General features: G+C 42.7%; 1 protein-coding gene across 2 annotated transcripts in view; it reads right to left on the reverse strand.

Annotated features, from left to right (window-relative positions):
* Positions 1 to 309: 309 nt before the first annotated feature.
* Positions 310 to 14,632, reverse strand: part of LOC119912701 (enhancer of polycomb homolog 1-like) — a 35,447-nt gene continuing 21,124 nt past the window's right edge. For both annotated transcript variants that reach the window (XM_038732002.1, XM_038731995.1), the window contains 8 exons: positions 13,311 to 13,469; positions 12,996 to 13,085; positions 12,619 to 12,767; positions 9,619 to 10,040; positions 4,566 to 4,687; positions 3,899 to 4,040; positions 3,041 to 3,452; positions 310 to 1,932 (listed from right to left, as the gene is read on the reverse strand). In XM_038732002.1, coding sequence (XP_038587930.1) covers positions 1,860 to 1,932; positions 3,041 to 3,452; positions 3,899 to 4,040; positions 4,566 to 4,687; positions 9,619 to 10,040; positions 12,619 to 12,767; positions 12,996 to 13,085; positions 13,311 to 13,469 — 1,569 coding nt within the window. In that variant the 3' untranslated portion in view covers positions 310 to 1,859. The remainder of the gene's footprint in view (positions 1,933 to 3,040; positions 3,453 to 3,898; positions 4,041 to 4,565; positions 4,688 to 9,618; positions 10,041 to 12,618; positions 12,768 to 12,995; positions 13,086 to 13,310; positions 13,470 to 14,632) is intronic.

Raw genomic sequence — 14,632 nt, forward strand, 5'->3', positions numbered from 1 at the left:
AGATCACACTTCATAAGAGAGAAAGCAAACTCAAATAGTGCTGCTTCATTCTTGTACTTCCTCACTTTTCAGTTCCTATATTTACACACGCAGAAGTGTTTCCATCACTTCAGAGGACTTTTCATTGACTTACATTAATTTCCTGGAGACTTATCCTAACTGTAACTACTACCTGCCTAAACCTTCACCCTAAAATCGGATTATTTACATGATTTTGTCCTTATAACGAAGGCAAGTCCCTACAATGTGACCCCCCCACACACACACGTATACAACACACATATATAAAAGACACCAGAGTCCAAACAATTCACATTTAATGCCCTGGGCTTTATTGTCTTATTTTAGTGAGAGTTCTGTCACATTTTTTTTTAGTCTTTTCAGCCTCCAGGTGGGACAAGTAAACCTCAAGGATATATCCTGCCATTGGACTGGGCATTCAGATTCTGACAAAGACGAGAAGCACTACTAAGTAATGCTGCCTTTGTGCCTAACTCTTCACAGAAGAGAGTACATAAAATTCCCCAAAGGAAGGCACCCAATACTTGTGGTTTTTGGCCTTGCAGCCGTCTGGAGATTCTTTTTTCAAAGAAAAAACGAAAATAAAGAAAAAAAGGGGAAGAGAGGAGAAAACGGCGGTTTTCCCACAACTCCTCCGTCCCCTCATTAGCATTTTTTGTTATTAAAAACTGGAATGATGAAACACGTACAGCGATTACTGCCCATTCACCTCCCTTATCACCTATGCACGAACAAGTAACAAATGAACAAAAGAATGAAGTCTTTCAATAAACGAAAAGCTTACAATCAAGTTTACCACAAGAAAAAAAAAATGAAATACAAAAATAACTGATTTTTTGTTTTACAAAAATGTTTTGTGGGATAAAACAAATATAGAGGGGACTCCGCTTGCATGAAAATGAAGAACCACCCCTTTTAAAACAAACAAAATACAAAAGCAGCATTGATATTTATCAAAACCATGAACAAAAACAGACAAAAACAAAATAGTGCTTTAATTAGAAGCAGCAGAGGCTTCTGGGAAGAGACTTCACCCCTGTTTTGTTACTTGTGTTTGGGACAATGTTAATGGAAGCTCACTCTCCAAGTGAACCACAGTCAGCCGCCAACACACCGCCTCCTCTTCATTCTCGTTCTCCTGGCCTCACGGTCTGTATGTATATCACCATTGATTTTCACATGATCCACAGAGAGAAGCACAGGGACCCAAAATAAACGTGGTGGTGGTGGGGGGGGAACCTGCTTTGTGTTCACAATTTACAAAAATACCCAGGAGTCCGTAGCTACCTAACATTTACTACAGCACAGGAACCAACAAAGGTACAGTGTACAAATAAAAGAACAAAACAAAAAACAAAACAAAAACCTGTAAACACAGCACAATAAATAGATAAAAACAGCAGGCTCCGCACCATGCACATGATGTGATAAAATTTATCTCTATACAACTCCCACATCTCTCACTCGCCACAAGTTACTTGGCTTACTTTTTTTTCCTTTAAGTTTGACTCCCAAGTGCAAAACATCACAAATGGACAGTTCTGTATTCAAGTAATATATACAAGGGGGATATTACAAATATGTAGTTGCTGTACAGATACTAATTTTTGCCATATTCATAATTTACAGATGTCAATCTTGAACTTTTAACAGTAACAAAAAGAAAAAAACAGAACAAAACAAAGAAGGTTTAAAAAGTATGAGAGATGAGAATTGCAAGCGAACGGCCGCAGCCCCTCATCATTCTGTCAGTCTGCGTCAGAGTCCCGCTGTCCCTTTTGCATTCCCGATGCTACGATGCACAGCACCTAAAGAGTGGACTCCTCACTGCACCGCTACTACGTCACCTCCATGGCCACTGTGTTGTCTGCTATACTGTTCAGTGCTGGCTTGTCTTCGTCATGATTATCCCTGTGGACGAGAGGAGAAGATTAACGCTGGTGTTCTTTATCTCCTGCGCACCGTGTTATTTTGACAAAACTATATCTTCAACTGTCCCAGATCTCAGGCGACAGATCTCTTTCTCTCTGTACGTGACGTCACATTATTTCCGATCTTCTTCCAGGCGGACTTATGTGGATTCTGTGTCTGAGTTCTGTGGCAATCTCGGCTGCTTTATCTCTGGCAGACACTGCGTTGGCAATATTTAGATGATATTTGCTGAATACTTAAAGCAGGGATTGTATGTTAATGCAAAGGCTTTACTGTTGCTTATCTACAAACACACATTACACACAAAAAAGATAAATCTAACACAGCTACAACAACAGTAACAAACTTAACAATAAAGTTCTCTTCTTCTGTGTATGCACATTTATATATATCTTTTTTTCTTTATTAATGTGTGTTCTCTGTCGTCTCTGGAACATGGAGGCGTTGTTTGAGATGATGCCATAAGGAATCAAACTATCGTCTGATCGCCCACATCTGTGTGGAGGGGCTTTACGTCTGTGCTGCTTAATTTTGAGTGAAAACTAATTTAAGCCCGTGGCTAAATGTCTGTTTATTCTGAATCAGTATGAAGTCAATCAAAAATGTTTCTTGCCGGGAGTGAAGTAAGAAGATTGATATCACTTGCTATATGAAGCCACAGCCAGGGGGGATGATTAGCTTAGCTTAAAGTCTGGAAAAGACAGGAAATATGTAGCCTGGATCTGTCCAAAGAAAATCCACCTAGCAGCACCTATAAAGCTCATTAATCAACATAATATTTATAACAGCGAGACATTTGTAGTTTTATGGGGGGTTAGTGCCTCACTATTTTATGGCTGGGTGCACTGGCTTCCACAGAGGATGCCTTTGCACAGAGCCTGGCAAGCCGTCTCCTCCTGTTTCAGGTTAAAGTATGTTAACCTGATGCTGGGTGTAATCTTGTATTCACTTGTATTTATGTGAGAATGACTCTCAGCAAGAAAGAAACAAATAAGAATGAATAAAGATTTGCCCAGATGTTGAACTATTCCTTTAATGCTCTTTAATATAAATGTTTAAATTTTTTTCTAGTGTATCAAAGCCTCACCTTGAGCCAAGGTCCATGGGCGATGCTCCGGAGACTTTGGGCATCTGTATGTTGGTGGTGGCGGACAGCTTTAAGGCAGAGGGTGGCACGTTGCCGAGGGTCCGGGGAATGTGGCGTCCGGCCAGGCTGGCAGCCGACGGCACGCTCAGACAGATGTTGTTCCCGATGAGAACCTGAGTGGTGGCGGGGGTGGCGTTGGCGGCGCTGCATCCCAGGATCCCCAGCGCTGCTGCTGCGTGGGCGCTGGGGGTGGAGGTGAGGGAGGTGGGGACGGCATTGGCGGGGGAAGGAGTGGCCGAGTTGGAGGAGGGCTGGAGGAAAGTCGGGGCCACGGAGGTGGTAGTGTGCGTCGACTGGTTGGTCTGGTGAAGGGCTGCGGTGGTGCTGGAGAGGTGCAAGCCTTTGAAAACACCTGGTGAACAGAGAGGCGCTCATGTAAATACAAATGAAAACAAAAAAGCAGCGAGGACAACACAGGAAGGCAGTAAAACATCTTTCTTTGGCTGTATTTCAAGAGTTAGGCAAATTCAATGACAAGACAAGAGTGCGTTTGCACAATCTAATGCAATCTAGTACAACAGCAACGTAATAAATCCTATCTTTGTGAAACTTACAGTGTTATTGCTGACACTGTCAATGAAGTGTTGATGCAACACTAAGGTAATTTTTAAGACTGTTGGTAATGGTGTTGTTGAAATAACTAACAGTTACATACACAAGCGGAAGGGGGGAGGACGGCTGACAGTGGGTGCACAGCTACAAATCTGGATCTGTGTGTTCATTTTTCAAACATAAGTACAAAACAATTTATTGGTTAAACAAGTAAAATATGTCAGTAGCAACATAAGTGACACCCACCTGCACCTGCCAGGACACCATTGACTCCACTTGCCAGCACCAGCTCCTCTTTGGACTTGAAGGCCAGCAGCTGGTCTGTGGTGACGAGGGCCGAAGCCGCAAACTGGGCGCTGGCCTGGTCCAACGTCTTAGACACAAGTGCCTAGATGGAAAACAGAAAGGGGGGAAAAACAGTGGGTGTGTGCCAAAGATTTGACCGCTCTGCTAAAATGTTCAAAACTTCTGAGCTCAGCACTTCTGCTGCTTAACAGGAACGCAGCCAGTGGCATTAATACTGCTCGTGGGAATGAGGATGTGTCCCATTTCCTAAGGATGGGTGAACTGACCTTCAACTGTAAATGATTTCCATATTGGGAGAAGTCTGGCTGATTTAGTTTAACCAAGCTCCACTTTACCTCTAATTTGGTCTTAAAAGTATGCATGAAATGTTACACAAAATGACACGAACTGCCAAAAACAGGCAGGGAAGTAAAGTACCAGTAGGTAAAAGTAGATCCAAATCTGACCAGGATTCAATTTCAAAACCTGATAAAACCTTCTTCCTCTTACAATACTTTTAACACCCATAATGGCTGCTACAGCTCTGCTTTTTTGTGTTAAAATTTTTTTCCCCCCTGCAAACACAGGTGTAGGAGAGGCTTTAAAGTTGTGTGTCCTCCTTACTGACCTGTGTGTTGGTAGTTGTTGCAGGTTTATTGGCTTGCTGCTGCTGTTGGCTCTGCTCCAGCTGCTGTTTCTGCATGACGGCCAGCTGCTCCTGGTGCTGCTGGTACTGCTCTGCCGTGAACACTGTGGACAGGAAGGACCAGACGCACCGGTCAAAACCAGAATCTGGATGTTGTTTACTGTGTGGTTCAGTCGGTTTATGTGACACTTAGCTGAGAATCTTAACCAGAGCACACTGACAACAAACATAACAAGTAGTGGTTTTGATTTGGAGGGTTTTTTGGACCGCAACAATAAAGATATTTTTGTACTGAAGCAATCAGCTGCTAATATTTGTGCAGGTACTCATCAAGTTAACATTGTAACAGCTTTTAAACTGGAATGACAACATTTAGTTCTCAAATTTTCTCTTTTGGTCAGGAGGGAAACACTTCTGAAATATTACAATTATCAACATAACAATGCAATAATTGTAAAGCTGGCAGCTTTTGAAGACAGGACCCCATTCCTAATCAACATGCTCCCAAGCATGATGGTAACTTGAATTAACAGTCACTGAATTTTTGACACTTATCTGTGTGTGTATACAAAAGTGATGCCTCAGTGGGCTTTCAGGTGGCAAGAGCGCTGCAGCACAACACCACAAGGGTCTGGCTGATGTGGGCGTGTTGCGACAGATTTCAAGGTAAAGACAAATGAAATACAAGCTAGTAAGAGCCCAGTTTGAAGGCTTATCAAACACAAAGCTGGTTTATACCCCTGAGGCAGCTCTCACTCAACCTTGCACAACTGTACAAGGAACAAATGGTACTATGAGTCTACTTGCTTAATTATAAAGGAAAATGCACAAAATACTGACTTTGCAATGTATATTTCTCAACTTGAACAAAGTTAAACAATATTTATAACTAACTAGTAAAACAGATGTAAAACGAAACAAGGTGAGCGTGTCAAGCAACGACATTTGGCAGTTTGTGGTCAGACTCTTGTTTACTTGTTCTTTCATGAGTCAGCTGAATATAACTTCCAACCAATCTTAGACTAAAAGCAACATTCCTGTACAGCTGCTTATCACAAAATAAACAAGGAGTTTGTTAAACATGTTCATAATTATCAGAAAAAGATATCCGAAAAAAGGTACTGCGCTTTGGTATTGGAGTTGATAACTCAAGTATCATGTAGGCCTTTTTCAAAGCAGACATTTTGATTTGTGATAGTGGGAAAAGCACAGGTATTAATTCTAACATTAAATACGGCTCTGTTCTATTCGAGGGTTGCAGTAAGCCCGATAGCGTGAGCGAACATGTACAATTTCAGCACCCTGAAACCGAAGCAGCTAAATGGAATTCAGCTCTCATTCACACACCTGTTTTTCTTACTGTGACATGTCAACATGTCTTGGTGATGCAGATAGGCCTTTTTCATTAATGATGAAACTACAAACAATACCCAGCCGTAATCAGGGCCGCCACATGTCCAGTAGTAATATCTTATAGCGCGCTCTGAGGAGAGTAAGAAAGAAAACATACTGAGTTCCTAAATCAGAATGTCTTGAGATTAGGCTCGAGATGAATGACTCTAGAAAAACACCAAAACAAAGCAACGCCCACTCATAACTCCATGCTGTGGGCATACTCCACAACAAATGATTTACCTCATTTCACTTTAATTACTGTAATAACCCTCAAGGTGGCAACTATTTATTATTTGACCAAATACAGGCATCGATCACAAAAGATGAAAAATACAGGCTTACATGAATAAGTTATCTTCTGTTGCTTTAATATATATGTATATATTTCATGACTTGATACCTTCAGAACGATTTTATAACTAGTTTTGAAGATTGTCAGTGTTCAATCAGCAGTAGGGGTGTAACAATATACCAAATCCACCGTTCGGTTCAGACCTCGATTTTTGAGCCACGGTTTGATTCATTCCTCAGTTTTCCCCCCAAGTTTAAAAAAAATAAAAAATATATTATTTTTCTCCATGTGGTTAATTAAAGTAGTCAGAATTGCTGGCATGATCACTCAATCTTAACTGGACCAATATATTTACGTGACACATGCAGCTGGAGGAGAGTAAAATTAGTCTAAGGTGTAATATTTACAATATAGGCCTACAGCTTGCACTAACTTTAAATACAGTTTTTTTCCCGACATATACTTTACTTGTGCAGCCCGGCCAGGTATATTAGCACCTGCCAAAGTATATTTGGCAACCCACTTTTGCATTTTGCAGAGAAACACAGAGATGTGATCTGATATTAGATTAAGCGGTCACGGTAGAACTTTTACAGTGAACGCACTACGATAGATGTCACTCACTCAAGTTAGTTTCGGCTTCGATCTACATGCGGCACACTTGAAAACTGAATGCTGAACGGGTGAATTTATTAAACGCGGCGACTTTATTAAAAGTACTGCTGAGAAAGCCAGCAGACACACATACAGGGAGAGAGAGACAGAAAGAGGTGGGGAAAGCCGGGGTGTTTGCTGTGAAAGGCCAGAGGTGCAGGCAATGTGTGTGTGTGGGGAGAACAGAAGGGGAGAGCAGCAGATTCAAGTAGTAAATAAACACTAAAATACAAATACGATATAGGCCTCCACCGCTACTGCTGCCACAAAGTCTTAATGAGAGTTCAACAGTCCGGGGAGAGGGTGTGTCACCGTTCTGTCTCGGTTTCAGAACCTTTCCAGCCCTAATCATTGCTAAGACATTGTTAAAAAAAGTTTACAGCAACAAAAAAAAACACCTGTGAAACAAAATCTTAACATAGTTCACAATTATTCCACAAGTGACGCATGTGACAGTGGCCAAGTTAAGTTTTAATACATTCAGACTTCGAATATCTGCGTGGAAAATCCATCATTTACCTAAACAAAATGAGATAACCCCTTAAACTTGCACTAGACAGATTAGGATGTTTGAAGCAAGCGGGGCCAAATTTCTGATGAAGTCCTTTCACTTGTAATTGCTTGACACTGTACTGTGTTCCTGAACCAGCCCAGTGTGGCCCAAAGTGACCCTCTCTACAGCCACCAGCCCAGACGCACTCCTGCACGTCTCATGGATCTATTTATACAAGACCATTTCTAATTGACTCCCCCGAGCCATGGGAGCAGGAATTAATGTATTATAATATGGAAAGAGGGTCTGAAAGCGGAAAGTTCATGTGATTTACCAGCAGCATGGGAGCCCAGGCTGGAGCAGGGTTATCTACCTTTGGAGGTGGCCTCATCAAAACGTGTTACACATAAGTAGCAGTAAATCTCAACTAAACAACACCGAGCTGGCTTTTAAGTCTAACTTGCTTTTCTCGCCATTGGAATATTCACAGTCACACAAAATCAATTAACAACGGCGCCTCACATCATTTTATGCATGGAGAATCTTTTCCAATTACATCCGTCCCCTATGCACACCACAAAGGCAGTTCTCTAATTTTTGAGGTTTTCTGCACTGAGAGATGAAGAGCTGAAGTCGGACAGAGAGGATCCTCTGATGGTCAAAGCGGGCAGCCTTTCCTGCCACGCCATCTGCCTGAGCTCTAAACAATCTATTCTTGACACTTTGAGGATTTATTCAACCTCTATTAGGGTTGGGGGAGGTGACAATATGTCCCATGAGACAGATAAATTGTCAAGCCTCAAGTGATTTTGCTATATCATTTAAAAAAAAGAAAAGAAATAGGTAACCTGTCACGTTTTTTGACACCTAGTTTTACTAAGCAATGTTTTTACAAGTGGATCCACACACACACACACATGCATGCAGGCAATGTGATATAAATTCCTGCCACCACTCTGCCAAGTGACAGTTGCTTTGATTTGCACAGAAGCAGAGCAATGTGCCAACGATGGCAAGCTACGAGAGGGCTGCAAGCTAGCAAACATGGATGTAAACAATGCAGCATTTAAAATTTCAAAGAAAATAAAGCATTGAACATAAAACACAAAAAAGGGACACCTTAAATACCTGTAGTTGCATTTTCAGGCTAGGCAATGTTGCTTAGAGCTGAATCGATTAATTGTCAACTATTAAATTAATCGTCAACTATTCTGATTAAATTGATTAAATTGTTTTGAATCATTTTTAAGACAAATTCTCTTAAATGTGAATATATTCTGGTTTTGTTTATTCCTCTATGACATTAAACTGAACATCTTTGGGTTGTGGACAAAACAAGACATTTGAGGACATCACGTTGCACTTTGGGAACTGAGCGAAATGTTTCTCAATTTTCTGACATTTTATAGACCAAACAACTAATCGATTAATCAAGAAAATAAATACAACAGCTTAAATCGACAATGAAAACAGCCATTAGCTGCAGCCCTATTGCTAATCAATAAGTAGGACTGTGCCATTGCAGTATTTGTTTAACAGACTAATTCACAATACCCTAACCTCTATTTTAACATGGAAAAAAATGCAATGTTATTGATCAGGCCAATGTAGACAGCAATAGCAATGAGTTACAGACTACCAGCATAAGATAGATGGCACTAAAACAGTATGTCACAAGGTTGGAATATCATGAGTAAAAGTGCCCATAAAAATAATAATAGATCACACTCTAGAGCAGGGCAACACTAAGTGCAGTCTAAACCATCAATAAAAATAAGACCAGGATAAAACCTCCATACAATAAATAAAAGACCCAGAGCCACACAAAACGGCCTAGAATGTGTTGGGACAAACGCTAAAAGAAAGTCAATGTTCAAACAGTAATTGCTATATTAACAGAAGGCAAACGGTATTTCTGCCTGATGCTCAGAATGAATTCAACTACTTCTTTAATCCCGGTATCAGGCTTTGCTAAATTTACTCCCAGAAATAACTGCCAGAGCCACTAACCTTGCAGAATGACACTTTATCAAAACTATATTAAACTCGCTCCTTGTGGCGCCAAGAGACCTCAGCTTACAATGCAATAATGCAACAAAGTGAACTGTTCCACTCTGTGTTCAGACCAATGAAAACACTTACAATGCCAAAGATGAAAAAGAAAACGCTGAGCAGCATGGCAGAGGAAACAACTGACTCACCATTGACAGGGGTGGGGGCTGGGCCGGTGCGGTTCTGGGAGCTGGTTCCTCCAGACAGGGTCCGGTTTAGTCCTGACACTGTTCGGCTATAATCCCTAAATCCTCTGCGAGGCAAGTCTCCTCCACCCAAGGGGTGATGGGATAGCGTCCGTGGTCGGAAGTGCCTCCAGCGGCAAGATTTAATGTTCAAAAGAATCTGGCTGAGGTCCACAGATGTTGCCGATGACGATGGCAGGAGTGATGAAGAGGAGGGAAGGTGGGAGGAGCTGGCTGGGTCCGAGGTATTGGTTTGTGAGGTACTGGCGTTGGAGTTGCGGAGCGGAGAACTTGGAAGTGGTGAGGCGAGTGGTTTGTGCTCTGGGTCAGAGTCTAGGCTCTGACAGATGCTGTCTAGATCTGCATGCGCTCTGTCCAACAAGACCCTGAAACAAAACCAAAAACAATTAGAACAAATCCCCATCAGTGAGCTGTTTAAAAACCTCAAGTGAGGCCAGACGAAATGAAAAACACACTGTAGTCATCATCAGTACATTTCAACATCATCATTGGTCGTGGCCAGAGCGTTGCACAAGTTCGGCATTCCATTCATTTAATTACAACGTCCAGTGGGCCAGTACCAAATATAGTAGTGTTGCGCAAAAAAATAAAATCGCAAAAACAGTTCAGCCATGAGAACAGAACATAACACTTACGCAATGGAACAAGACTCAAAGTTTACCGCCGAGCTGAAGCTTCATGAGGCGGTTATGCTTTTTAAAAATCCAGAAAAGGAGGAGAAGAGATGACATTTTTGCATTTCTAGAGCCTTACAACTAGTGGGGTTAAACACTTCAGTTGGCTTGTACCACAGCAAAGGCCTCGTTGTTAACTAGGTCATGCACAGTGACGTTTCTACATGTTGTACAATTGCAAAATTGTGTGGTGCTGGCTGAAATGTCAGAGAATAACCAAGGATACACCTTAGGCACGTCTGCATTATATACTGCTCACAAGAATAAAGGGAACACTTAAACAACACAATGTAACTCCAAGTCAGTCACACTCCTGTGAAATCAAACTGTCCACTTAGGAAGAAACACTGATTGACAATCAATTTCACATGCTGTTGTGCAAATGGAATAGACAACAGGTGGAAATTATAGGCAATTAGCAAGACACCCCCAATAAAGGAGGTTCTGCAGGTGGTGACCACAGACCACTTCTCAGTTCCTATGCTTCCTGGCTGATGTTTTGGTCACTTTTGAATGCTGGCAGTGCTTTCACTCTAGTGGTAGCATGAGACGGAGTCTACAACCCACACAAGTGGCTCAGGTAGTGCAGCTCATCCAGGATGGCTCATCAATGCGAGCTGTGGCAAGAAGGTTTGCTGTGTCTGTCAGCGTAGTGTCCAGAGCACGGAGGCGCTACCAGGAGACAGGCCAGTACACATCAGGAGACGTGGAGGAGGCCGTAGGAGGGCAACATCCCAGCAGCGGGACCGCTACCTCCGCCTTTGTGCAAGGAGGAGCAGGAAGAGCACTGCCAGAGCCCCACAAAATGACCTCCAGCAGGCCACAGATGTGCATGTGTCTGCTCAAACGGTCAGAAACAGACTCCAGGAGGGTGTAATGAGGGCCCGACGTCCACAGGTGCGGGTTGTGCTTACAGCCCAACACCGTGCAGGACGTTTGGCATTTGCCAGAGAACACCAAGATTGGCAAATTCGCTGGCGCCCTGTGCTCTTCACAGATGAAAGCAGGTTCACACTGAGCACATGTGACAGACGTGACAGAGTCTGGAGACGCCGTCCACTTTGATTTTGAGTGTGACTCCAAATCCAGACCTTCATGGGTTGATAAATTTGATTTCCATTGATAATTTGTGTGATTTTGTTGTCAGCACATTCAACTATGTAAAGAAAGGAGTATTTAATGAGATTATTTCATTCATTCAGACCTAGGATGTGTTATTTTAGTGATCCCTTTATTTTTCTGAGCAGAGTATTTAGAGCTGCAGCTAACGATGATTTTAGTACTTGAAGCTTCTACAGATTATTTCATCAATTCCTTGATGCATCATTGGAGAAGTACTTCTGCCCCCCCCCCATGCACCCTCCCCACAGGCAGACTGCTGCCTAAACAAACATACAGAGCTCCATGCTTTCTAACATGATTAAGTATTGCTATCATAAGTACACATCATATTGAAGAAGACAGACTGGTCCCTTCACTCTCCCTCGGGGATGGTGATAAGGCTGACGGCAGACAGAAACAGAACATTGCTAATCTCGTGTGTGTCTGTGAAACAGACACCGTCTAACCCAGTTGGTGTCCCCGACAACACCTGGCACTGTGGAAGCCGCAAGCTAACTCGTCCAGCCAGTGTGCTTTTATTCACTCGTCAGTGTAATTTAATGAGGAGATATCAGTGTGCGCTGCGGGACACGCTGCCGTTTAAACTCAGCGGAAGTTAAGTTTTCTGATTTGTCTACAGGCCACAGAGGCAGGTGAATCCCAAAACGGAACTGTCATGTTCATCAATTCACCAGCCAGCTTGATATTAATAATAGAATGTGCCCGCCAAATGATCGCTGGTAACCTGCCAAAGAGCTGGTATGGTAAACAACCTCAGCAGCTTCAGCCAACACTTGGCTCAATTCCCCCTGCTCAGTATTGGTGCTGGCTGCATTCCTACACACATTTCATTTCAAATTTCTACATTTTCTCAGACCTAATTTTCTTCACTGAATTTGAATGTTTTTTGTACATCATGACTATAATGAATGCAACATGCTGATCATATAACCCTTATTCTTTACGTCACAGATGATGAAAGCTTAAAAGCTTCACAGAATATGAAGTCATGCAAACACCAGAAATAATCATTTCTGATTCAGCCAAATTGTCTGGACTTGAAAAATAATCCACTTCTGTTTTGCTTGTGTACCTGCAGAACAATCCAAGCATCACTGATCAAATCTCAGCAAGCGTGAAGAAACCAAACTAGCCAGACTGAACTCACCTGCCCCCTCTGCCCACGCGGCGCCGTGCCAAACCTATGCAGCGCCGTGGCATGTTCAGCGAGGTCAGACAGTAGCGGAAGCGTGGGTTGCCGAGCCCGCCCTCTGACGGGCTTACCCAGGGCCAGTTGCCACTCTGGTCTGGACGAGACTGAAGGAAGGCGAGGAGGACATGCAGAAAGAGAAAATAGGGAGGAGAAGGCGTCACATATTAAAATTGAGAACAATTAAAGAAACTGGAAAAGTAAAAAGGTGAGTCTCCGTTATTGCATTGTTCTGTCCATCAGAGTGTGGAAGACAAACAGCCAGGGCAGCCAGACTGGCCAGCCTGCTGTTGGCACTATAAATAGAAGCATGGGAGTCACAGGAGGGCACTCACAGCGTAGTACTGACAGCCGGCCTTCCTCCTGAACGCATAGCAGCCATCTGGGTCATTCTCCTCTTCTTCCTCTGAGGAACCTGAATGGATCTATACAATAAAAACTATTTAAGTAAATGAAGAGCGTAGAACTTGAAACCATAGCCTTTTACACACCTGATACCGTGAGTATATTTCTACGCAAGCGTGATTTTCAGCCTCTGTTCCTTGTTGGTTCATATCTTATATTAGAATCCGTGTGAAACGTTTACTGAAATCACGTCACAACAAAAAAGTTAAATCAACTCACACTCATCTGAAGTTAAATCATGTTACCTGTGAGAAGGGTTCTTCGTCTGAGCTGGGGAAATCGTACTGGTTGAGGTCCTTGGGATTGAACACTGAGGGCCCTGAATGTTGAGGCGCCAACAGCGGAGGGATCTTGGGTTTCTTTTCATATTTCCTTTTGGTTCGCACTGCCTCCGTCTTCTCCGGCTGTGAAACAAGGGCAGGGAAACAGCGCTGAATGTTTATACCACGGTCTGCGTAACTAAAAAGGCATTTGAAGATTTAAAGCAATGCTATTTGTGGTAGTCTACTGTTGGTGGTCTACGCACAGGCAAAGAGTATGTGTAGAAACAGCAGTGAGTAAAAGAGGCATTGATATGCAGATGGCAGCATGTGCCAGATGCCGCTGCCCAGCCAGATGGCTGTTCCCCCCACCCCCCACAATCCACCTCGTGCCACTGTTCACCCCAACTTCCCCCAGTGGGACGACCCCTCCCTGTCTGAACAGACTCCAACTCTACTAGGATTAGTCAGATCCTATTCAGTCCTTAGTCGTGAGGGACAAAACAAACAGAGAGGCAGAGACTCTACAGTGAAGAACTGCTGTGTCAAATCAATGGAAGAAGTGAGGGTCAGAGTGATGAGGGAGGAGGGGGCAGAGTTAAGCCAAAAATGAGCATCTGTAAACAAAAGGAAAAAGTCAACCAGCTGGTAGAGGGAGTGGAGGAAAAAAAAGGGGGAGATGGTTGTAGTGGGAGGGTTGTTGGGATACTGGAGCTAATGAAGTTATAATGAGAAGGGGTGACACAGAGTTCACATTATCGCTGTGTAATGAAGTGCTACATTATCGAAGCATACGGCAACTCAGCTTTTCCAGTTAATGTTTTCCAGTTTGAAGGAGTCAGCACATAAAGCATGTACCCTACAGACTCAATGACATAACTGATTACCAGGCATGAATAGAGATACACAAGCGCCAGAGTCTTTTGGCTGACGGATACCCAAGAGCATGGTAAAATGAATTCCTCTAATACCTGTGCAGCTTTTCAGATCTGAATGGCGAATTGGTTACCTTAAGAAAATCAGTTATGTACTCTGAGTAAGACAATGATTTTCAATAATTCATACATAGTAACCAAGGTGGTTATGTTTCCAGTGCAGTTTGTTTGTCAGCAAGATTATGGGAAAAAGTACTCAATGGTTTTCGTGAAACCTGGTGGGAGGGTGTAGCACGGGCCAAGCAATAACCCATTCAATTTAGGAATGGTACTAATACTTGTTATTTTTCACTTTCATTAACATTGCGGGACAATTGTAACACTGGTATCTATGGCAAAATTAATTGAATTCAATGGACATGCGTGAACCTG

The sequence above is a fragment of the Micropterus salmoides genome, unplaced genomic scaffold (assembly GCF_014851395.1).
Source record: "Micropterus salmoides isolate LMB-PRFRI ecotype aquatic unplaced genomic scaffold, ASM1485139v1 Ms_hic_scaffold_1, whole genome shotgun sequence".
Lineage (NCBI taxonomy): Eukaryota > Metazoa > Chordata > Actinopteri > Centrarchiformes > Centrarchidae > Micropterus > Micropterus salmoides.